Genomic DNA, 25,424 nt, shown 5'->3' on the forward strand with positions numbered 1-25,424 from the left:
CTGTCTGCCCTTATGTTGTAAAGCGCTACATAAATTGCACTTGGCACTATATAAATCCTGTATAAAAATAATCATAATAATAATAATAATTACAGAATTTCCTTTAATTTCCTTTAGATTCACCTTCAATTATGTAGTACAAGGGCCTGATTGATTGCAAACAAATTGAATGTGTCTAAGTCTGACCTCATATTTTATGTTTTTTTTGTAAATCGTAAGGAACGTTGTACAAGAAAATTGTATAATGTATGGCCAGCCTAAGTCCCAAAAAGAACACAGCCCATCCAAATGGGAGACATTAGGGAGGTGTGTGGTTACATAACAGAAAAACAAACAAACATGGTTTAGAATCAGAACAGAAATCTTATAGGGGTTCTAATCTTTCCTATTGTTGAGCTTTATTTTGAAAAAGAAAAAGCCTTTAGGATGGTTAGTCAGCTCTGAAAACCATTACAATTTCTGGGGACAAAACATTAAAGCCAGGGACAAGTCCTACAAATCCAGCATTCCTGGCACTGATAGATATACAGTAGTACTGTTGCTGTTCTGATGTTCTGATTATGAACCCTTTGATACAATTTCCTAGTGCTTTACTCTTCATGTGACTGTAAACATGACCAGGTTTATAAAGATCTCCAAACAGCACTCATTGCACTATTGCGAAAGAAAAAACAGTAGACTTAAATTACATTGACTGTACCTTCCAAATTTACAACCCATGGAAGAAAGGCAAAGGCAGATTTGTAGGCACATGTGTTGTTTTCAAAGGTGCAAGATCCTTCAGAGACAGTGGCCCCTTCAGTAAACTGCAAACCTGCCAAAAAAAGAAAGCACCGTTTTTCACAGCCATTGAGTAGCATGGAAATTACTGTAAAGAAGAGAACAGTTTAATGAAGTGTATGAGAGGCTTGCCAAATGCTCAGCCACTAGGAATTCAGAGTCCAATTCATATTTTTACCATATTTTTACCAACTGAATTTAGGATTCAAGTACAACAAACAAAGTAAAGGGCATAAAGAAAACTGAAAGTGTATATTAGAGTTTACTTAAGCCACGTACTCACTAGTAGTTTTTTTTTTCCTTCAACCCAGGAGGCTGAATGAAAAAAAACTGAAGGGCTGAGGGGAAGCCACTGTACAAACTCTGATGTTAGTACAGCGACCCCCCCTCCCAGCACTAATCCGGTGCTGATCAGCAGACCTTTGACAGTAGCTGTCTGACAGTCTGACCTTACAATCTCTACTAGCAACTTTAGATCTACTAAACTATATATGAAGAACTACCTAAATTAACAAATAACTTTAAATCAAATCAAATCAGGCAGGCCCTTCCTCTACATACCGTACTTGTTAGCCAGGGGCGTAGGTAAGGGGGTGGCTTCAGGGGGGTCCAACCCCCCCCCGAGCATCCTGACAAAATGCCCACTGTCAGTGCCCTTCCTGCTGCACCACTCATCCTAGCATACACTACATAAAGCAGATTGTACAATCAGACTGTAACGTGTTTGGTGAGCTTTAGACAGGTGTCGCCATAACGTGTCCCTTTTGGAAGATTTTCCCTTTATTACTGTTGCATTGACAAATCCAGTTTTATAAATTTCCATCACTTTCAGTCCCGATAATGGTCACTAGGAGACACAGACACCAAAAAACAGGGGGTTTTCTACAAAAAGCATTTAATACATAACAAAGAATTCCAGGATCGCTATAAGTGTCCTAAAGAGTAAGCCCAGCACAAAAAAACTTCCCACTCAAGCAAGCTATCTCTCTTTGAAGCTATCTATTAGGAAGTGGGTACTTTTCTGACTCAATAACCTGTTGACCTGTGTTTATAAATTTCATATTGAGCTATTGAGTTCTGTTGCTAACCTTTTTTCTTTTTTACAAAAGAAAACATCTGAAAAAACTCATCCAGCTGGCTGGATAGAAAAATCCATAATATTCAATATTATTACCTAACTAAAATAAATAAAGTGCTGCCCTCCCTGTCCAATTGCCTCTAAACAGGTGATTGCAGGAGGATGACTTTAAGACAAATTCATGTAGTTACTTTGTATGTACAAATTCAGCTGTCAGTGTACATATTTCTGACTAGAGTTTAGAGTTACAATAAAATTACAGACATGGAGAAAGACTTTTCCTATAATTACAAATAGATTAAAAAAAAATCCATCTCCACAGATATTTTGTCATGGTCATGTTAGAGCCGTGACACACTAGCAACTTTGTAGCAGAGATCAGTAGCAGTTATAAATCTCTGATTATTTTCTTTGGCAATTTGTAGCAGGCTGCAGAGTTGCTGCTGTGGCTGGCTTGTGTGTGTGTGTTTTTTTTTTCTATGAAGCTACAAATCAATTCATGATCATGAGCTATAAGATGACTGACACTGGTAATTCTGCAGCTAACAGCTAAGTGACTTAGTTACATATGACATAGATATTTCACTGACTGCAATTTCTATTTTCCTAGGAACAAAATGCTAGAAAAATCAGTTCTGTAAATGCTACCAATGTCTGCTACAATATAGCTTGTGTGATATGGTCACTGGGGAAAGAACAAAAAAACGAAACATTGCTTGGCTTGAAAGCGCATATTTGTCCACACTGCTGTCTTCTTTCTCAAGATAAATGGAGACCCCTGCTGTACTAAGCTTGGATTATAATAAGACAAGACTAACCAAGACTTCAATAGAGCGCTATTATGGAGAGATGGAGCCATACTGTACACTGAACTAAGTCTTTGCTAATATCAGTTTAGTTCCTGGTAATGCAGCATACACTTTAAAGTTATCCTTAAAGAGGAAGTAAACCCTGATGGGTTTTACTTCCTCTTTATTTCCCTGCAAAGGTAAAGCATAATGAGCTACTATGCATCTCATAGTAGCCCATTATGTGTCACTTACCTGAAACCCGAAGCCTGCAATGTCACCGCTGTCCCCACTAGCAGTGAGCGTCCATGTTCACCCCTCTTCCTTCCAGGGCCGCATACTCCGGCTCTGTGACTGGCCGGAGTCATGTGACATTACTCCCGCGCTTGAGCGCGGGAGCCATCAGTCACGGCATGACCCCCTTTAGAAATGGCACATTCTGCCCTTTCTAAAGTGCGCATGCGCCGTAGACATCGGTGCACAACTTTATTGTAAATATCTCCTAAACCGTGGAGGTTAAGGAGATATTTCCAGCACCTACAGGTAAGTCTTAATATAGGCTTACCTGTAGGTAAAAGTGGTTGTACAGGGTGTACAACCACTTTAAAGAGTAACTTCACCCAAAAGGGGAGGTTTTACTTGTTTGCATCCTCCCCTACCAACAACTGCCACTTCCCCCACAGCCTTCTGGAACACATCACAGGTCCTAGAAGACTGCAAGACCATTCACAAAGCACAGTGCAGTGGGAAGTCAGGTGTGAAAGCATGGGGCTTCGCTGCCAGTTCCCCTTAGTGAAGATGCCGGGGACTGGACCTGAGGCGGATCAAAGAATGGGCTTGGACGAGGACAACGCTGGATCCCTGGACCGGTTAGTGTCCTTAAGGTCAGCACCTAAAGTATTTGTAGCTGCTGACTTTTAATTTAATATTTTCTTTTGGGGGGGGGGGGGACTGGAGATCCTCTTTAAGGGTGAGTGGTGTGAATTGAAGCAATATCTGCAACATGTATTGTGCAATCAGCAACATTTAGCTGCAGCATTGAGCAAAATCTTTTTTTAAGGAGGAGGGGCGTGTCTTTAGGTTACTAGTTCATTTTTTTGAGTGTTGTATTTGGGTTTATCCTTTATGTAGCTGGTTATTTTTTTTACGTACCGTAGTGATTTTATTTTTGTTTTTTGTTTTTTCATTTGTTGTGAAAAAAAAGGATAGCTGAAGGGAGCTTTCATGCCTCTCAGGACCATTTAAAGCCTGTTACACCCTTGGAAACCACCAACAACCAACTTTATTCCACCTGACTCCATGCATTTTAGCAAACTGGCCAATCTCTTAATTTTGCTATCATTAGTCAATATCGGTCAAATCTGAGATTCTAAAAATTACTTAAAGGTTAAATTCACCTTTGGGAACATGTTAAATGCTCCACCCATTTTACGGTGGAACATGTAACATGTTCCCGCTCCTGCAGCTGCTTACCAATCCCTGCACTCCCTGTGACAGCAGAATGAGGATCTTCTCCCTACACCCACTGTCACTATTTGAAAAGAGAGTCGCTGTGCGGGGCTCCGCCCCCATGCGGCCACATCATTCAATCACAGAGTACTGTTAATGAATGAACTAGTATTGACAGCCTTTGCTGCTGTTGGCTTGTACTTCTCAATGAACTACCAGGGCGCTGTTGAGTTCGTTCATTGTAGTAGTTCATTGATTCTTCCTGTCAGTGTGTAACTGCCTGCTTGTTCAAGGTATGAGCAAACAGCTTCCATTGACAGTCTGCAAGAGCTCTGCTTTGCGATCTGCTGATCCTGGGTGCAATGCTTTCCAGTCTCCTATAAAAAAATAAAATAAATGCACATTTTTTTACCTGCCAAAAATGTGCATTTATTTTATTTTTTTAAAGGTGAACTTATCCTTTAATGAAAATAGAGCTAACAAAAATGTGTAAAATTCATACTTAACGGCTACACCTTTGTTCAACTTTCTTTTTTCTAAATTCCAGCTTCCCTGTGTACCAATATAGCATTAATGTACTTATTTTGCAAAAATAAAACAGCTTTTCATTAATTCTACACTGGCTTACCTCACTCTCTTCATAGCTGTTTAAACACACTGCTCGATTACTTCTGCCTAACTTCCTGGACATACTTTAGGTCATAAAGTGAATATTAATCTGCGCGATCTCTTGAAATAAAGTGGTGTAAACAAATTTAGAATAATTAATAATAGTTGCTATCACTAACAAGTGTTCTCACTTCACTTAAAAGGTGCAAATAATCAATAGACAGTGCTGCGTTATAAAAAAAATCAACATTTTTTTTACGTGAAATGTAAGCCGTGCATTTCAGACACAATGGGTCTCAAGATGGCCACGATGTAATGTCAAGATGCAGGCCACATCCCCTAGACACATATCGTCAAAGCGTTGACTTCTTCAGTAAGGGACCCTTACTTGCACGGCTTACAGTGCCATCTTTGTGAGTTTATACCTTACCTTTTTTATATATTATTAAACATTTTAAATGGAGAGCACTAGATTCTGCCTTCCTTCCTTTGCATATCCATCATATTTATTGAGATGATCGGGGTTTTATCCCATGTGAATAAGCGATTTGGAGGAGGAAAGTGATTATCAGCACCATGCCAGCCCTCTCTATTATCCCCAGAAGGGAACACTGCTGATTTGACTCAGATTTTGAGGTGAGCAGCCTGTGATACTGGTGGAGGAAAGCACAAGCAGTTTGGATTTTTGCACTGTTGATGTATTGATTTTTTGAATTCACTTCAATCAGTCGCAGATACTTTATATGAACTTTCAACAATATATGTTTATTGATTACCATTTTTACACTTTTATTATTATTGATGTTTTTTTAAAATGCAGCACTGTCTATACTTTAGGTCATGACACAGGAAGGAGTTGACCAGCTGAAGGTAGATGATGCAGGGTGTGTGCTAATGAGATCAGCTGGTCAACTGCTTCCTGTGTCATGACCTAAAGTCTGAGTAAGACAGAAGTAATCAGGCAGTGTCTTTAAACAGCTATGAAGAGAGTGAGGTAAGCCAGTGTAGAATAATTGGAAAGCTTTTTATTTTTGCAAAATATGTACATTATTGCTATATTGGTACATAGGGGAGCTGGAATTTAGAAAAAAAAAAAAACTTTAAACAGTACAGATACAATTGCAGTGCCCAAAAAAAAACGTGTACTTTTTTTTTTCCTCAGCATCTGCAATACAAGAAACTCAAAGGTTAAGTCATGATAAAAAATAGAGATCATATATCAACTCCCTCTTGATTCTGTTTTTTTTTTTCCCTAAGAACAGTGATTAAAATGACATTAAGGAACTGCAGTGGCTGAGGCTAAAAATGTCTTGTTGCTAAATATGCAGCTATGGAGACAAACAAGGGATCCAGTCCAAAAAAGTTTTTAAAAAATTACAAACTGTGAAGTTCTTAGACTGTGCTGTTCTCCCTGCATCTCTACAATTATATTCATCCGTTGGTTGATGCATCATTTCCATAAATTCCAGACCTGTGAAATAACACAGGAAAACTTTTTATAGGACTTTACAGGTTACTTAACCGAAAATAAGAAACCTAACCTATTTTCCTTAGATTGTTAATTGTTTATTGTAATGGATGATAAATACAATGTTTTTATACTGTACAAAACAAAAGGAAACAAAAACAAAATGAAAGCAAGAAAGAGAGAGAGAGAGCTCTGTCTTCCATCAATTTCTTTGTTGTGATCACTTTGGATCTGCACCAAGAGCAACTTTGCAATTTTCTTTTATAATGAAAAGATTGTTTCCATTTTTAACAGAAAGTAGGGGAACTGATTCCTAATCTGTCAAAGAGATTTCCAGCCTGCTAGAAAGGCTTTATGGCTTCTGTAAATGGTTAGCTTCCGCACCGGCAATTTACTACTAGCCTTGATTTGATTGCTTTCATTGCTATGAGAATCTATCTACCGTGCCTTGAAAAAGTATTCATACTCCTTGACATTTTCCAAATTTTTGTCATGGTACAACCAAAAATGTAAATGTATTTTATTGGGATTTTATGTGATAGACCAACACAAAGTGGCACATAATTGTGAAGTGGAAGGAAAATGATAAATGTTTTTTTAATGTTTTACAAATAAATATGTGAAAAGTGTGGTGTGCATTTGTATTCAGCCCCCCGGAGTCAATACTTTGTAGAACCACCTTTCACTGCAATTACAGTTGCAAGTCTTTTTGGGGATGTCTCTACCAGCTTTGCACATCTAGAGAATGACATTTTGCCCATTCTTCTTTGCAAAATAGTTCAAGCTCTGTCAGGTTGGAAGGAGAGCGTCTGTGAACAGCAATTTTAAAGTCTTGCCACAGATTCTCAATTGGATTTAGGTCTGGACTTTGACTGGGCCATTCTAACACATGAATAGGCTTTGACCTAAACCATTCCATTGTAGCTCTGGCTGTATGTTTAGGGTCGTTGTCCTGCTGGAAGGTTAACCTCTGACCCAGTCTCAAGTCTTTTGCAGACTCTAAAGCCTCGTACACACAATCGGACTTTCCGACAAGAAAACCGTGGAATTTTGTCCAAAGAGTGTTGGCTCAAACTTGTCTTGCATACACACGGTCACACAAATGTCGGCCAACAATTACAAAAGTAGTGACGTACTAGACATGTGTACGCGACATAACAGGTTTTCTTCTAAGATTACCCTGTATTTGACTCCATCCATCTTCACATCAACTGTGATCAGCTTCTCTGTCCCTGCTGAAGAAAAGCATCTCCACAACAGGATGCTGCCACCACCATCTTTCACAGTGGCTTATGGCTTTCTTTCAACAATGGTTTTCTTATTGCCTCTCTTCCATAAAGGCCAGATTTGTGGAGTGCACGACTAATAGTTGTCCTGTGGACAGATTCTCCCACCTGAGCTGTGGATGTCTGCAGCTCCTCCAGAGTTACCATGGGCCTCTTGGCAGCTTCTCTGATTAATGCTCTCCTTGCCCGGCCTGTCAGTTTAGGTGTGGCTGGAGATGAAGGCTTAGCTGTTCACTTCAAAGGCCCATTCACACTGTATGTGTTATGGTGTGTTGTGGTGCATTGTATGTCGCTGTCTTATTTACAGTGCATTGGGATGCCTTTTTACACAGGGTGGCACATGTGTTAACCATCAGTTGTGGTGACATGTGTTAACGCGCACCTTATCACTAGGCACAAGTGTGAATATGGCACAAGTGTCGGCGTGTGACGTCACCGCATGTCGGCAGGTCGGGTGACACCACGGCTGGTTTGTTTTATTATCGCTGCCTTTTTGTAACTGCTTAAATGTAAGTGCAACTTTTTTATGAATAAAAAGTTCAGACTGTATTGCTATATGAAGCTTCCCCCTGTCTATATTTTATATACGCTTGTGCAGAGAGTGGTTTATTGACTCCAAAAGGCTGGTCCTCGTAGTCTGCTAATGAGAATGCACCTTCACAGGTCTGCTGCTGATGATCCCAATAAATGTGGGGAAAGAATTTGTGCGCTTTTAGATCTCTGTAATGCGAGATCATTATCATTTGGTAAGAGGCCCCTCTTTTCTTAAGGAGTACTTACAGTATGAGCACTGGAGCACTGATCAGCGGTTGTTGTTAAGCACTGAGCACGTTGTTCACCTTTATCATATATGGACTTTTTTTTAAATTTTATTAGAGGTTGCTTCTGATGGACTTCATTTTCACTAAGAAATTATTGCACTAAAAATATTTTTTATACATATGGACTTTCTTTACATTTGTACATTTTATATATTGTTTGTTTGTGAATGTCAGTTTGTTTAATTGTTTACACATCATTCATTTGCACTTACCAGTGATTTCAAATGACAGTCCCTATAGCATGTTAAGGAGGAGGCTGTGAAGTTATGTTAACCATAATTAACCTAGTCTGTACTGTGCTGGCAGATCTTCATTATCAGTTGCACACTAGATATGTACACCACTTGTCCCAGCAAAGGGTTTACCTCTTACAGCTTGGGTGGTACATTGTATGTTAGGCTACGTTCACACTTGTGCTGTGCTACCTGTGTTTTATGTGTAGGCAGCCAATTCATTTCAATGGGCTTCCCTACCTACAGAAATGCAGGGAAAGAAGTCCCTGACTCTTTCTTTTTAAATTGTGCTGCATCGAGTTGCATGGTGCCGCAGCACCATGTGATTTGGCATGCACAAAAACACCTTTGCCAATGTGTAGGGGTGCTATTAAGTATTGATGGCACCCTGGCGTGTCTGCTAAAGAGCAGCACATTTTGCCTGCAGGTCAGGAATGTATTGGATTTTGTGAGCATTCCTGAGTCACACAAGTGTGAACCTAGCCTTGATGCACGAAAACTGTCTTTTGGTCTGTCCCAGATATGCATATTGCAATTTATTCTGCTCAATTTTAAGCTGCTCTATATGTTCCTATGACTAATTCTGCTCCAAAGAAACAAGAAAGGTAGAAAATATTTTTTAAATTATTGTTAGGTATGCTGTGTGAATCAGAACTCAAAAGTGGAAATACAATTTACAGTTCAGTATGCTTTTGGAAGGTGAAATTAATTATGGTATAACGTGGTATAGCTTGCTTATCACTTTTATTAGTGCCCTATATTACTGTATGTAAGCTGGTGGGTTCCAGTCTCCTCTATCTGTGCAGTAGGATCACATATGATATGTTACACTATGTGGATTTCTATTCATACAGAAGCAAAAAACTAAAATTTGTTTCTAACCACCCACAGCTGGAGTTCTGGTCGCCTCTTGTCAGCTTACCTCTGGTCACCTCCGAGTCATGTTTCCTCTCCTTGCCCGTCATTATTTTTATAATTTACCTCTAAAAGACAGATATTTTACAGCAACCTTAAGCTTATAATTAGCTGATTCTACACACATTTCCATGGATCCCAAAATCACACTTTGTCACCCCTACAGTCTACACCACACCACAATCAATGCTGTCACTTTTCAAGTATTCAGTCAGCCACTGGTGCAGCTACTGTCTGAATACAATAGCTAGCAGGGAGGATTCCTTCATCCATGCTAAGGAATCTGTTAGAATTTGCTTGTTCAGTCTGTGGGCTCAACAAGAAAAATCCATATTTGTATGGCTAGCATTAGTCACTACAGGATGTACACAGGGGTCAGTGGGTTAAACCACTGAGTGCAGCAGGGGACCAGGTATTTATATTTTAAAAATGCTATAGCCACTGGTAAGTTCTTAATACAGTGAGAACTGATGGCAAAGTCAGGAGGAGAAGTTAGTATAACTGCCTTTTTTTTGTGGAGGGCGCTTTTTTATATTTTTATTCTATAAGCAGGGTTGCTTTATAAAAAATAAAAAAATAAAAAAAAATAAAATACATTGTAGCCATGCAGTTCCATGTATTTATGAACATGTATTTACAGCAACACTGCCTGCACATACATAAATGAACGTACAGCTGTCAAACTGACAGTAGACCCCTGTAGGCTACACCAAGAGAGTGCTCTTCTAGTGTAATATGTGGGGCTGGACTGTCAGTTTGAGATCATACCCTCTAGCTCCAGAGGCTGTCAATGCTCCTGTGTAATATAAGTGCTCTACTGCCTTTGCAAGTCTGCAGAGCTTGGATGTCAATTTGACAGTTGCCATTGTTCTGTGTTTCAACAGCCCCGCTGTTTACAATGCTCTGGTGTTTCAGCCCAGCGTTGCCCATAGGGCCTCAGCTGCCCCCCGACACTCCTGTAACTCTGTGGTTACAGAGAATGGCTGCTATAATTAAAGGCTGTTTATTACACAGGCATCTGCATTGACAGTTTTCTTTACATTAAAACCTAGTACACACGGCCTGAATGTCAGTCGACATTCTCTCTTTATGTACTTCAGCTAGTGGGACAGAGGCCCAATGGGGCAAGACCATCGATCATGCCAATGGCTGAGAGCGTTGACCAGAGTGTTCTGGCAGGGGGGCCAATCCCCTGTCAGAACACAATAGCAAAGCTGGGGAGATTGCTGTACTAACATAGCTTGGTTAGTACAGTGGCTCCTCTAGAACTGTCAGTTTTTTTTATTCAGCCCTGCTGGGTTGAATTAAAAAAACTACGACGGGGGCAGGAGGCGGAGCCTAGCGGAGCAGACATGCATTGTTAGAGCTCCACACCGCCGAGGAGAGAAGAGAAGGACAAAGCGGAGCCTGCAGACTCAAAAGGTATCCATTTGAACCTTTATGCCCCTGGGAACAAACTGTGAAAGTTTGGGCAGGAAATATGGTACTGGGAGGAAACCGTGGCAGAAATAAAAATCACCTCACAAAGAGCTCACAGGCACTCACTGCAGCTGAAGCAGCTCCAGTCACCTCACAATATACAGCATCAGGGCGCTCTCACAGACAGAAAATGTCACAGCAAGACTCTCCATTTGAGTCAGATACAGAACAAATCCTCTCACAAACTTCTCCACAAGCCTCCTCAGTATCCCCAGTAATATTATTACAATTTGAAAAGATGCTTCATAAGGCTTTAAAACAAACCTCAGACCAAATAACAAAAAGCCTAACCAAAGAAATAAGAGAGCTGGGAAACCGCACCGCAGCCTTAGAAATAAAAATGGATGAAATTGAAATTACAACCCAAGAAAATATAACAGAATTGGAACAATTAAAAAAAGAGAATCTAATACTTCAAACTAAGCTCGAAGATTACGAAAATAGAGCCAGACGTTCAAACTTGCGCATAAGGGGAATACCTGAAACTGTGACAGACCTGCAATCTACTATTACTGCTCTATTACAAGAACTAAAGCCAGATATCCCTATTGAACGTTTAGAACTGGACAGAGTACACAGAGCCCTCACAGCCAAAAAGAAAGCTGGACCCCCACGTGATATAATCACAAAATTTCATTATTACAGAACGAAAGAACAAATACTAATTGCTGCAAGAGAAAAAAAGGAACTTAATTTTCATGGACACAATTATCACATTTTTGCTGACGTATCCCAACTTACTATTACTAAAAGACGATCCATGAAACCCCAACTAATGGAACTGCAACGCCACAACATTATGTATCAATGGGGCTTCCCCTTTTCAGTCAGATTTAACTACCAAGGTACAATTTACAGAAGCAGATCAGCAGATGAACTACAACAAACCCTTTTAAAATTAAATCTGACAGAACCCACAAGCAGCAACACTTCCACACGCAGAAGAATGGCATCATCTTCACCTTCAGGCAGCACCCAGAAAATTTCAGAACAAAATGGGAATCATCATTCTCACAAAAGAGGCCGTTATGCCACATCATCCATGGACCAAGAAGATTCAATGGACTGACATCCTAATTCCTGATATCTCTTCATTTATTATACTAAGAAATGGTTCTCTATAAAAAACCTGTATTTATAACTGAATGTAACTGCATTCTGATAGTCACACACTGTGTGGGATCATGTTACATTCCAGTTATATTTCTTATTACTTCTGATTCATATAGCCTTAGAATATATAAGTGAAATAAGGAAATTCTTGTTCAGTTATATATTATCAGGTAATAACAATAGATTTATTACTTTTTAGGACAAATATGTTCAATAATCCAGAAGTAATGGAAGCTTTTTCTTTCTTTTCTTAAAACAAATATATTATTACCTAACTAGTTCCTAGAATTATGTTTTTGTTTATTCTAATCTGAAGCAATACAACCTCAATTTTATGAGTTAACATATCTAAACAATTACATATGAATAAAATATGTAATTGTTTACTCTAAAAGGGTTAAAATCCCAAAATAATTCAAACTATCTTCATCAATACCAAAGTTATTAACAGTACCTTTCTAACTGAATTATTTAGCCTAGGGCAAGACTAACCATATACAACCACCCTGGAATAAATAATTTCAACAAAAACTATATTCTGCACTCCAATTAATGAAACATCATTTTGATGTCTTTTGACATAGCACTTCTCTCCTGTAAGCGGAAGATCCGTGTACCCCCATTAGCCCTCCTCATTCTCCCAACCATATTATGTGGGAGTGTAACGAAGGCACTTATTCCCCTGAGAGAGATATTTATTCTCTTTCACGGGTAAATTGTGATTACTTGCAAAAAATAATTTATACAATGCATCATCTAATCTCATATGTTTTTTGTTTACTCTTTACTCCAGAATTCACTGGTTTCTTTTCTATCTATTCATCTCTTCAGTCCACACAGGTTGATCTGCGCAGTCAGCTCTGCATAACAAAAAGTAAGTCAAAACTATTTGATCTATTGCCATGGCACCACTGAATATACTTTCCCTGAATGTTCAGGGAATAAATGTCCCTCAAAAAAGGACCAAAGCCTTCCGTACTTTCCATAACAAGAAGGCTCACATAGTATGCCTCCAAGAAACACACTTCACCAAAGATTCTACTCCAAAATATATTTCTCCTTTTTATCAACAAATTTACACGGCTTCTGCCTGTACCAAGCAAAGGGGAACTCTAATTGCATTTCACCGATCCACACCATTCACCTTATCATCAGAAATTAAAGACCCAGAAGGTAGATACCTGATACTCATGGGTTATATAATGGATACAGCAATCACGGTGATTTCCTACTACGCTCCTAACAAATAACCTACACCATTCCTCTCACATATATTACAAGTGATTAATACACACAAAATAGGAGCAGTGATAATGTGTGGGGATTCGAACCAGGTCCTCCTCCCATTTCTAGATAAATCACCTTTTACACCATCCAAAATAACCTCTAGATTACCTTTTTCTCAACTTCTTTCCAAATACAATCTGGTAGATTCATGGAGAGAAAGTAACCCAATGAAAAAGAAATTCACTTATTTCTCGCACCCTCATCAAACCTTCACCAGAATAGATCATATTTTTCTAACAATAGGAATGATACCAGAAATTATTGCATCAGATATAATTCCGATTCCGTGGTCTGACCATAATGCAGTATACACTACTATAGCCTCAGCCATACCAAAAGCGCATGACCCAACGTGGTACTTACCGGACATAATGCTCAAACACCCACTACATCAGATGGCCATTGAACAAGCTTTAACCACTTCAGCCCCGGAAGGTTTTACCCCCTTCATGACCAGAGCACTTTTTACAATTCGGCACTGCGTCGCTTTAACTGCTAATTGCGCGGTCATGCAATGCTGTACCCAAACGAAATTTGCGTCCTTTTCTTCCCACAAATAGAGCTTTCTTTTGATAGTATTTGATCACCTCTGCCGTTTTTATTTTTTGCGCTATACACGGAAAAAGACCGAAAATTTTGAAAAAAAATGATATTTTCTACTTTTTGTTCTAAAAAAAATCCAATAAACTCAATTTTAGTCATACATTTAGGCCAAAATGTATTCGGCCACATGTCTTTGGTAAAAAAAATGTCAATAAGTGTATATTTATTGGTTTGCGCAAAAGTTATAGCGTCTACAAACTAGGGTACATTTTCTGGAATTTACACAGCCTTTAATTTATGACTGCCTATGTCGTTTCTTGAGGTGCTAAAATGGCAGGGCAGTACAAAACCCCCACAAATGACCCCATTTTGGAAAGTAGACACCCCAAGGAATTTGCTGAGAGGCATGTTGAGCCCATTGAATATTCATTTTTTTTGTCCCAAGTGATTGAACAATGACAAAAAAAAAAAAAATTACAAAAAGTTGTCACTAAATGATATATTGCTCACACAGGCCATGGGCATATGTGGAATTGCACCCCAAAATACATTTAGCTGCTTCTCCTGAGTATGGGGATACCACATGTGTGGGACTTTTTGGGAGCCTAGCCGCGTACGGGGCCCCGAAAACCAATCACTGCCTTCAGGATTTCTAAGGGCGTACATTTTTGATTTTACTCCTCACTACCTATCACAGTTTTGAAGGCCATAAAATGCCCAGATGACATAAAACCCCCCCAAATGACCCCATTTTGGAAAGTAGACACCCCAAGCTATTTGCTTTGAGGCATGTTGAGTCCATGGAATGTTTTATATTTTGACACAAGTTGCGGGAAAGTGACAAATTTTTTTTTTTTTTTTTTTTTTTGCACAAAGTTGTCACTAAATGATATATTGCTCACACAGGCCATGGGCATATGTGGAATTGCACCCCAAAATACATTTAGCTGCTTCTCCTGAGTATGGGGATACCACATGTGTGGGACTTTTTGGGAGCCTAGCCGCGTACGGGACCCCGAAAACCAATCACTGCCTTCAGGATTTCTAAGGGCGTACATTTTTGATTTTACTCCTCACTGCCTATCACAGTTTCGGAGGCCATGGAATGCCCAGGTGGCACAAACCCCCCCCCAAATGACCCCATTTTGGAAAGTAGACACCCCAAGCTATTTGCTGAGAGGCATGGTGAGTATTTTGCAGCTCTCATTTGTTTTTGAAAATAAAGAAAGACGAGAAAAAAAAATTTTTTTTTTCTTTTTTCAATTTTCAAAACTTTGTGACAAAAAGTGAGGTCTGCAAAATACTCACTATACCTCTCATCAAATAGCTTGGGGTGTCTACTTTCCAAAATGGGGTCATTTGGGGGGTTTTTTTGCCACCTGGGCATTCCATGACCTCCGAAACTGTGATAGGCAGTGAAGAGTGAAATCAAAAATTTACGGCCTTAGAAAGCCTGAAGGCGGTGCTTGGTTTTCGGGGTCCCGTACGCGGCTAGGCTCCCAAAAAGTCCCACACATGTGGTATCCCCGTACTCAGGAGAAGCAGCAGAATGTATTTTGGGGTGTAATTTCACATATTCCCATGGCATGTTTGAGCAATATATCATTTAGTGACAACTTTGTGCAAAAAAAAATAAAAAAAATAAAAAATTGTCTCTTTCCCGCAACTTGTGTCACAATATAAATTATTCCATGGACTCAACATGACTCTCAGCAAATAGCTTGGGGTGTCTACTTTCCAAAATGGGGTCATTTGGGGGGGTTTTGAACTGTCCTGGCATTTTATGCACAACATCTAGAAGCTTATGTCACACATCACCCACTCTTCTAACCACTTGAAGACAAAGCCCTTTCTGACACTTATTGTTTACATAAAAAAATAATTTTTTTTTGCAAGAAAATTACTTTGAACCCCCAAACATTATATATTTTTTTAAAGCAAATGCCCTACAGATTAAAATGGTGGGTGTTTCATTTTTTTTTTTCACACAGTATTTGCGCAGCGATTTTTCAAACGCATTTTTTGGGGAAAAAACACACTTTTTTACATTTTAATGCACTAAAACACACTATATTGCCCAAATGTTTGATGAAATAAAAAAGATGATCTTAGGCCGAGTACATGGATACCAAACATGACATGCTTTAAAATTGCGCACAAACGTGCAGTGGCGACAAACTAAATACATTTTTAAAAGCCTTTAAAAGCCTTTACAGGTTACCACTATAGATTTACAGAGGAGGTCTACTGCTAAAATTACTGCCCTCGATCTGACCTTCGCGGCGATACCTCACATGCATGGTGCAATTGCTGTTTACATTTGACGCCAGACCGACGCTTGCGTTCGCCTTAGCGCGAGAGCAGGGGGGACAGGGGTGCTTTTTTTTTTTTTTTTTCTTTATTATTATTATTTTTTTATCTTATTTTTAAACTGTTCCTTTCATTTTTTTTTTTTTTTTTTAATCATTTTTATTGTTATCTCAGGGAATGTAAATATCCCCTATCATAGCAATAGGTAGTGACAGGTACTCTTTTTTGCAAAAATTGGGGTCTATTAGACCCTAGATTTCTCCTCTGCCCTCAAAGCATCTGACCACACCAAGATCGGTGTGATAAAATGCTTTCCCAATTTCCCAATGGCGCTGTTTACATCCGGCGAAATCTAAGTCATAAAATGCTCGTAGCTTCCGGTTTCTTAGGCCATAGAGATGTTTGGAGCCACTCTGGTCTCTGATCAGCTCTATGGTCAGCTGGCTGAATCACCGGCTGCATTTTCAGGTTCCCTGTTGAGACAAGAGAGCCAGAGAAAAACACGGAAGACGTTGGGGGGGGGAGGGGCATTCCCTCCCACTGCTTGTAAAAGCAGTCTAGAGGCTAATTAGCCGCTAGGATTGCTTTTACATGAAAGCCGACCGCTGGCTGAAAAGAATGATACCAAGATGATACCTAAACCTGCAGGCATCATTCTGGTATAACCACTCAAAGTCGTGAATGGCGTACCTGAAGACAAAAAAATGGTTAACAATAAAGCACAGTAAACGGTAAAGTATAAAAAATTGCATACCTGAAAAGCAAACATGATAAAACATAATAACAATAAAACATTGCAGAATAGAATACAGTAAAAAAGAACAGAACAATAGAGAGAGAGAATAGAGAGAGAGAGAACAATAAAACGACAACTATTTTTTTTTTATTTTATATTTTTGTATGTGTTTTTTTTTTTTTTACACTTTTTTTTGTAACTAACTTTTATAACTGTAACCGGTTCCAGGTTCGGGTCTCTCAAAATGCGATGGCATCTTGGGAGACCCTGTGAAAGTGTGCCTAGTCTGTGCAATGCTGTACCCTACGCTAATACTCAACTAGTGCATGGTAGCGTTCAAAATATTCACCAATGCAAAGACCAGGATTGTCAGGACAGGAGGGACAATAATAGCGGGTGTCACGCCTATATCCGCGCTTGCTGCAGACACAACATCTTTTTTGGGGGGGTTCGTTGGGTAGGGGTACTCGGGAGGACATAAAGAAAATGCCTCTCATGCAGCCGACTGCATTTGGTTGGGGATGTGAATGGGGGAAGTACGGGCGCTGCAGAATTGGTGGGTTCCCAATTAGGATTGGCGAATGCAGCAGGAAGGGCACTATGGGCACGACGGGCCTGTGTTTGTCTTTTTGGTGGCAGCGGGACACTACTTGTGCTTGCCACCTCACCAGCTTGAACTGCACTTATGGGACTCGCCACGTCACCAAGTGTTACTGCAGTGCTGGTTTGACTACGACCGGGGTGTACTAGGCCGCTGGTGCTTGCCAGTTCACCAAAACGCTACCAAAAAAACTGTTAGCGATCGCAAGGATCAGGCCTGACTCTGCGAATGCTGCAGTTATGCGTTTAGTGTTTTGTAAGTGTCAGTGATCGATCGATACTGCACTTGGGTGGGCTGGGCTGGGCCGGGCGGAGGGGCAAAACGCAGGTGCTAGCAGGTATCTGGGCTGATCCAGCTAACACTGCGTTTGTGGGAACCCTAAACTGCTGGGGACGCTAGTATAGATCTGATCGGATCAGATATTGATCCGATCAGATACTATACCACTAAGGGAGGCGTATGCTGCGTGCGTGGGTGTTAGCGGTACTGGCGCTAACCTGACGCTGCCTGGGGCTGGTGCTTGCCAGTTCACCAAAACGCTACCAGAAAAACTGTTAGCGATCGCAGGAATCAGGCCTGACTCTGCGAACGCTGCAGTTATGCGTTTAGTGTTTTGTAAGTGTCAGTGATCGATCGATACTGCACTTGGGTGGGCTGGGCTGGGCCGGGCCGGGCGGAGGGGCAAAACGCAGGTGCTAGCAGGTATCTGGGCTGATCCCGCTAACACTGCGTTTGTGGGAACCCTAAACTGCTGGGGACGCTAGTATAGATCTGATCGGATCAGATATTGATCCGATCAGATACTATACCACTAAGGGAGGTGTACGGTGCGTGCGTGGGTGTTAGCGGTACTGGCGCTAATCTGACGCTGCCTGGGGCTGGTGCTTGCCAGTTCACCAAAACGCTACCAAAAAAACTGTTAGCGATCGCAGGGATCAGGCCTGACTATGCGAACGCTGCAGTTATGCGTTTAGTGTTTTGTAAGTGACAGTGATCGATCGATACTGCACTTGGGTGGGCCGGGCAGAGGGGCAAAACGCAGGTGCTAGCGGGTATCTGGGCTGATCCCGCTAACACTGCGTTTTCGGGAACCCTAAACTGCTGGGGACGCTAGTATAGATCTGATTGGATCAGATATTGATCCGTACAGATACTATACCACTAAGGGAGGCGTATGCTGCGTGCGTGGGTGTTAGCGGTACTGGCGCTAATCTGACGCTGCCTGGGGCGACGCATATCACCGCCAGGCGATCGGGGGGCTAAACCTTTATTCGGTAATAAACGGCGGGTGCCCTGACACTATAAAAAATAAACGAACTAACCTGCGTCACCCGTAACAGTTATACGGTGATCAGTGGTGAAAGGGTTAACTAGGGGGCAATCAAGGGGTTAAAACCTTTATTAGATGGTATATGGGGGTCCATGTCGCTATAAAACGCTGACGGCTAACCTAAATATTTACGTCTCTAACTAGCGTCACCAGCGACACTAATACAGCGATCAGAAAAAGGATCGCTTAGTGACACTGGTGACAGGGGGTGATCAAGGGGTTAAAACTTTATTAGGGGGGGTTAGGGGGGTATCCTAGACCTAAAGGGGGGTAATACTCACTGCCCTAACACTGTAACTGTCACAAACTGACACTATGCAGTAATCAGAAAAAAAAAAAAAAAAAAAATACTGCTAATGTCAGTTTGTGACGGGGGGGGGGGGTGATTGGGGGGGGATCGGGGGGCGATCGGGGGGGGATCGGGGGTGTAAAGTATGCCTGGCATGTTCTACTGTGTGTGTTTGTGTTGTGTGGACTTACATGTCTTCTCTCCTCGGCGCTGGACGGAAACTGCCAGACCGAGGAGAGATGACATCACATCCTCTGCCTGTGTGAAACTACACACAGGCAGAGGAGGATTCCCATTGGCTGGGAGCGATCGCGAGGGGGGGGCCACGATCGGATGGTCTCCCCCTCGCCTCCCGACGCTCCCAGTCAGATGCCGACCGCCGATGGCACCGGGGGGGGGTCCGATCGGACCCCCCGCCCGCGGGAGGCAGATCACGTACAGGTACGTGATTCTGCCTGCCCGTGCCATTCTGCCGACGTATATATACGTTAGGCGGTCGGCAAGTGGTTAAAGGAATACATATCAATTAATAATACAACAGACATCTCCCCAATAACACTGTGGGAAGCTCATAAGCCTGTCTTGCGTGGTACAATACAAAGACAAATGGCACTATTTAAACGGGAACGCAAAAATCTAGCAAAAAAACTAGAACTCAATTTTAATGCAGCCTACATATCATTTCAAGATAATCCATCTCAGAGTACAAAATCTCATCTGGAAAAATCTAGATTGGAATACGATCTATTTCTCACTGAGTCAGTTGATAAATCCCTCAAACGCTCCAAACACAATTTCTACATGAATACAAACAAACCAGGTACATATTTGGCTCGGGCATTAAATTCAACTAACAAATCTTTCAAACCAATACGTTTGAAATTATCAAAAAATGTTTACACTTGTAATCCAGTTAAAATAGTCCATAAATTTCACTCACATCTCGCAACTTTATACAAGACAAACAATGAATTTAATCCTACAGAGGCTGAATCCTTCTTCTCAAAAATAACCTTACCTGAGTTATCTCAGAATCAAAAAAGCAGTTTGGATGAGCCTATAACTATAGATGAAGTTGCTAACGCCATAAAAGACCTAAAACTTAACAAAAGACCAGGCCCAGACGGCTACTCGGCTTTATACTATAAAACATTCTCAGAAATACTCTCTCCCATTCTCACTAAAACTTTTAACAAACTTCTAGATGGACATTCTTTTCGGCAAGAAACACTAATGGCAATTGTTTGCATGATCCCAAAACCCTTTTCTGATGATACTTCCTGTGTGAATTATCGGCCTATCTCTCTGTTAAACCTCGATATTAAATTATTAGCAAAAATAATAGCAAAATGCCTCAATAGCTTTATAGGAAAATTAATACATAGAGATCAAGTAGGCTTCATGCCAAATAGACAGGCAGGTGATAATATACGCAGGGCAGTGTTATTGGCACATATTGCTAAAAAACGGAAAATCCCTTTATGTTTTCTATCTCTCGATATTAAGAGGGCATTTGACACAGTATCCTGGCAATATATGCAATATTCATTACAAAAATGGGGTTTTGGACCCCACTTTTTAACATGGATCAAAGCATTATATAATAAACCCAAAGCCTATATAAAATATGCTGGATACAAATCTGAAGCCTTTAATATCGAAAGAGGTACCCGACAGGGCTGCCCATTATCTCCCTTATTATTTGCCCTTATACTCGAACCCATGGCCCAATACATCAGAACAAACCAAACTATAACTGGCATTGAAATAGGAGGTATTACACACAAATTATGTATATTTGCAGATGATATATTACTTTTTCTATCATCACCACAGGTCTCTGGTCCTAACTTAATACCAGCTCTTGATGGATTTGCAGCCCTATCCGGCCTTATGATTAATCCTAAGAAATGCCTAGTGCTTAATATTTCACTCACAAACATGGAATTGATCCCGGCTAGGGCTGCACTCCCATTCACATGGGCAGAAAAATCAATCCCATATCTTGGAATTCATTTAACAGCATCTCATTCTGACTTATTCTCAACCAATTATCCTCCTGTATTAAGACAGATCACAAATCTAATAAAACAATGGTCGCAACTTCCTTTATCCTGGATGGGGAAGATTAATGCAATCAAAATGACTATTCTACCCAAATTGCTTTATCTATTCAGAGTCCTCCCTATTCCAATTCCTTCCTATTTTTTGAGAATAGTACAAAAAAGAGCAACTTCGTTTATATGGGGCTCTTCTAAACCACGTATACCTATACACACACTACATCTTCCCAAAAATAAAGGAGGCCTGGGATACCCTAATTTTACTAACTACTACAGAGCAGCACATTTGGCCAGTCTGTCCAAATACCATGCAAAACAGGAAATCCCATTATGGGTATTTATAGAGGCTTCAGAAAATGACACTCTATTAATATCAAATTTATTATGGCTTGATCCTAAAGACCGCTTTAAAATTCACAATCCCATAACTAAACACTTCTTATCTCTCTGGGATAAACTAAAAACCAAATATCAGTTACAATCTCCACACAATCCTCTCCTTTCTTTTATCAGAAATCCGGCCTTTTATCCGGCATGGATCTACCCAAATTCTTTTAAAGCTTGGACAACATCAGGCATTCAGACACTAAATGACTTCATAGCATCTAAATCATTCCTTTCATTCCCATCGCTTAGAGAAAAATATGATCTACCAAACTCTGAGATATTTAGATATCTCCAAATCAAAAATTTCTATACACCATTCCTAAAGGGGGATACACCATTATCCCAATTATCCATTTTTGAATCAATCTGTACAAAAGATCCATTTGCTAAAGGCACAACTTCATCACTTTATAATCAATTATATGGAGTAGCAAATCTTAATAGACCCTCTTACGTTCAGAGGTGGGAGGAGGACCTGGGACCAACTTTAGAAGACACGGACTGGTCTAACATATGGCTCACATCTAAGTCATCTTCACCCAACATCTTAGCACTGGAGACAAATTATAAAGTCCTAACTCGCTGGTACCTTGTACCCTCTAGAGTGGCAAAATATTCACCTAATACCTCAGCTCTTTGTTTTCGAGGATGTCCAGAAATAGGCACATATTTACACATATGGTGGACGTGCTAAGTAATCCAAACCTTCTGGAAGGAAGTCTTCGTGATTGCATCTAAAATATTTAAAAAAATAATACAACCAGATCCATATTTAACTTTACTTAATCTAAAACCGGAATGGTTAACACTCTCTCAATTCAAACTAATGATCCAACTAATAACGGCTGCAAAACAAACAGTGGCCAAGGCATGGAAATCTCCTACATTGGTACTAGCAGAAACAATTCACAGAATGAATAATACAATGTCCCATGCTAAGATGATAGCCATCGATCAAAATCAAATTCCAAAATTTGAAAAACTTTGGCATCCTTGGATAAAACAACAGTTCCTGTCAAACTTCAATGACTCTGTCCTGTTGCCATGGTAACAGATTAAATGACTTACAGAGACACCCATTCTAAGGCTTCAAAGAGAGCTAAAAAGAATAATAAACTGACGAGCGGGACAACCTTGTGGACCATACCTCTACCTTTCAACCCTTTTTCTTCTTTCTCTTTCCTTTTCTCCACCTTACGATTAAAGCTCATTATCAGAATTTATTTGACCTATATACATTCTACTTGTAAACAATATGTATAGTAGGTATAAATCATTTAAATACCTACAAAAGTAACTAAGGAAATTATATATATCTTTAATTTAGGTTTACGTGAACCCAATGTTTAATATTTGAAATTTCATGATATTTACCTATATAAACCCTACTGTAAAACAATGAGCTTACTTTATAGATCCTTGTAAACTTACTTTATGTATCTTTATAACATTGTATACTCAATAAACTTCTTTTGACAAGGAATTAAAAAAACTACTAGTGTGTATTAGGCTTAAAGCGGAGTTCCACCCATATAAAAGTCAGCAGCTACAAAAAGTGTAGCCGCTGACTTTTAATAATCGGACACTCACCTGTCCCATGGTCCAGCGATGCGGGCGAACGAAGCCCCGCTCCTCTCCCCCTCCTCTCCTCGGCACCGGCATTGTGACTGTGGGTGCCTGGCTGTGGCTTCACAGCCGAGCACACACTGCACATGTGATTGGGCACGTGCGCTGTGATTGGTCGGGCAATCTTCTGGGACCTGTGACATGATCCAGAAGATTGCACGGAGGGAGGGGGGAGAGATGAACTTCCTTCCGGCTCCGAGGAACCCCGGGAGGAAGTGGGAGCTGGATGCCCCTGAAAAGAAGGTATCCGCTCCCCCCCCAAAAAAAATGACATGCCAAAAGTGGCATGCCAGGGGGTCATGCCACATGGTTGCACCCATTTTTGGGTGGAACTCTACTTTAACTAAAGTAAGTCAGCCAATAGGGGAGAGAGGGGGTGGGGCCAGGTAGGGGCTCCGTGTCTGAATAGATACACGGAGCTCTGACTTGACTTGGATGACCCCCATAGCAAGCTTCTGGCTGAGGGGCACTCACAGGAGGGAGGGACTAGGAGCAGCAAAGAGGGACCCGAGAAGAGGAGGATCTGGGCTGCAGAGCTCATCATGGTCAGTTCTCTATCTCTGCTGGGAACACAGCTGTGTTCCCAGCAGAGATAGAGAACTGACCACGATGAGCTCACCTGCCTAGTATGGTCAGTTTGTAATAGGAAAGTAGAGGGACTGGTAGGAACCCCAGGGATTCCACAGAAAGGAAGCAATACAAAGAGAACAGGATCATTTCTCATACAAGTACATGGTACAACAGGCAAATATCAGGAATATGAAGTGTTGGGGCAACAGACGCTTTAAGCTGTTCTCTCCTACCAATGATCAGACTTGTCCTGACATGCCCCTGCTACACAGCCAGTCCCTGGGAAGCTCAGTGTGCTGTAGCTTCTCCTCCCCCAGCTCTTATCCAGCTGAGAACAGAGGGAATGTGATCAGTTCTAAAAAGGGGAAAAAGGTATTTATAATGTTTTTTTTATCTATACACTAATGTTTCACCTTTCATTTTAAATTGAATGGGTTGTTTTACAAGTTGATAGTATACAATCTTATACGAATACAGTGAGGTAGGTCATAAACTGTGTGTAGTGAAATTTTGCACTTATTCAATAAGAAAACCTTCAAATCTCATGAGGGACGAACAATATGGAAATCTACTCTGAGCTCCAGAAAGCCCCATAAAAATTCAGTGTTTATAATTAGAGATCGGAAAATCCATGAAAAGTGTTTTACTTCATCCTATTCATGAAACCAATTTTGAACTTGTTTGGTTACATAATTATTATTATAGCCAAACAGCCACAGAAATAGTTATTTAGTCATAAAGACCATTTTCCTAGTACTACCATATTACTTCCACTTGCTTGGTATTGTAGTTCTTATAGTAGTGCAGAGTGTTTAACTATAACTGTACACTGTAATAGAGTTTCACCCTGCTGCCCAGTGCATTCTGTAATCTAATTAACTCGATCAGACATGTACTATCTATTTTTTTTATTGATGTACAGTATTGTGCAAGTGTCATATGCCAAAGAACACATATAAAAGGTTCTGATATGTGGTGGGAGTGCTAAAACACAGCCTTGATTCCTTAACCTTGTACCAGGGCACCACAGCCATTCCATTTACTTATTACATTTTACAACCTGTTCACAAGCTGAAGATATGAAACACAGTGGAAGGCTCAGAAAATGTATGTGTAGCACCCTCTACTTAGGTAGGTGCTAGAGGTAAGACTTTTGGCGAGTGCAGGTAAATTTAGGCAGGCCTAGCTGAGAGCTGGGCCTGTTTGTTTTGATCTGTGTGGGCTGGGAGTGGCCTAGAGTAGCAGCTGTGACTCACAGGCAGCATCACTCTACTATCACCTCCCTCTTTCTTCTGGATGATTCTTGATGATTCTAGAAGAAGAGGAGGGGAAGAGAGGTGGAGCTGTCTGGGGTGTTTCAGGGAGCCCTGACCAATCCCCAACTAGGATTGGCAGGGGGCAGGCCTCCTTGAAATACCTAAAGTCAGTCCAGCTGGGGAGGAGTTGTAGGGTGAAGAAACTGAGGATGGAGTGCTAGGCTGTCTGGGCCTTTGAGGGAGCTCCCCAGTCTGGGGGGGGTGACCTTGGGCCTGGGACTCGGGTGCAGGACGGATCCCTTCAAGAACTCATGAATGGTCTATTCAGGAGGCACAGAGAGGAGTCAGAGAGGACAGCAGGAGCTAGTACTGCCGGGCAAGTCTTCAGGAGGGAACCACCGGTTTGC

The 25,424-nt window shown here is 40.8% G+C and overlaps 1 protein-coding gene across 1 annotated transcript in view; it reads right to left on the bottom strand.

Annotated features, from left to right (window-relative positions):
* MAMDC2 (MAM domain containing 2) overlaps positions 1 to 25,424 on the bottom strand; it is a 217,059-nt gene that overhangs the window by 167,036 nt on the left and 24,599 nt on the right. Inside the window, exon 2 of the mRNA XM_073634589.1 lies at positions 701 to 814. Within this exon, the coding sequence (XP_073490690.1) occupies positions 701 to 814 (114 nt within the window). The remainder of the gene's footprint in view (positions 1 to 700; positions 815 to 25,424) is intronic.

The sequence above is a fragment of the Aquarana catesbeiana genome, linkage group LG01, assembly GCF_042186555.1.
Source record: "Aquarana catesbeiana isolate 2022-GZ linkage group LG01, ASM4218655v1, whole genome shotgun sequence".
Taxonomy (NCBI): Eukaryota; Metazoa; Chordata; class Amphibia; order Anura; family Ranidae; genus Aquarana; species Aquarana catesbeiana.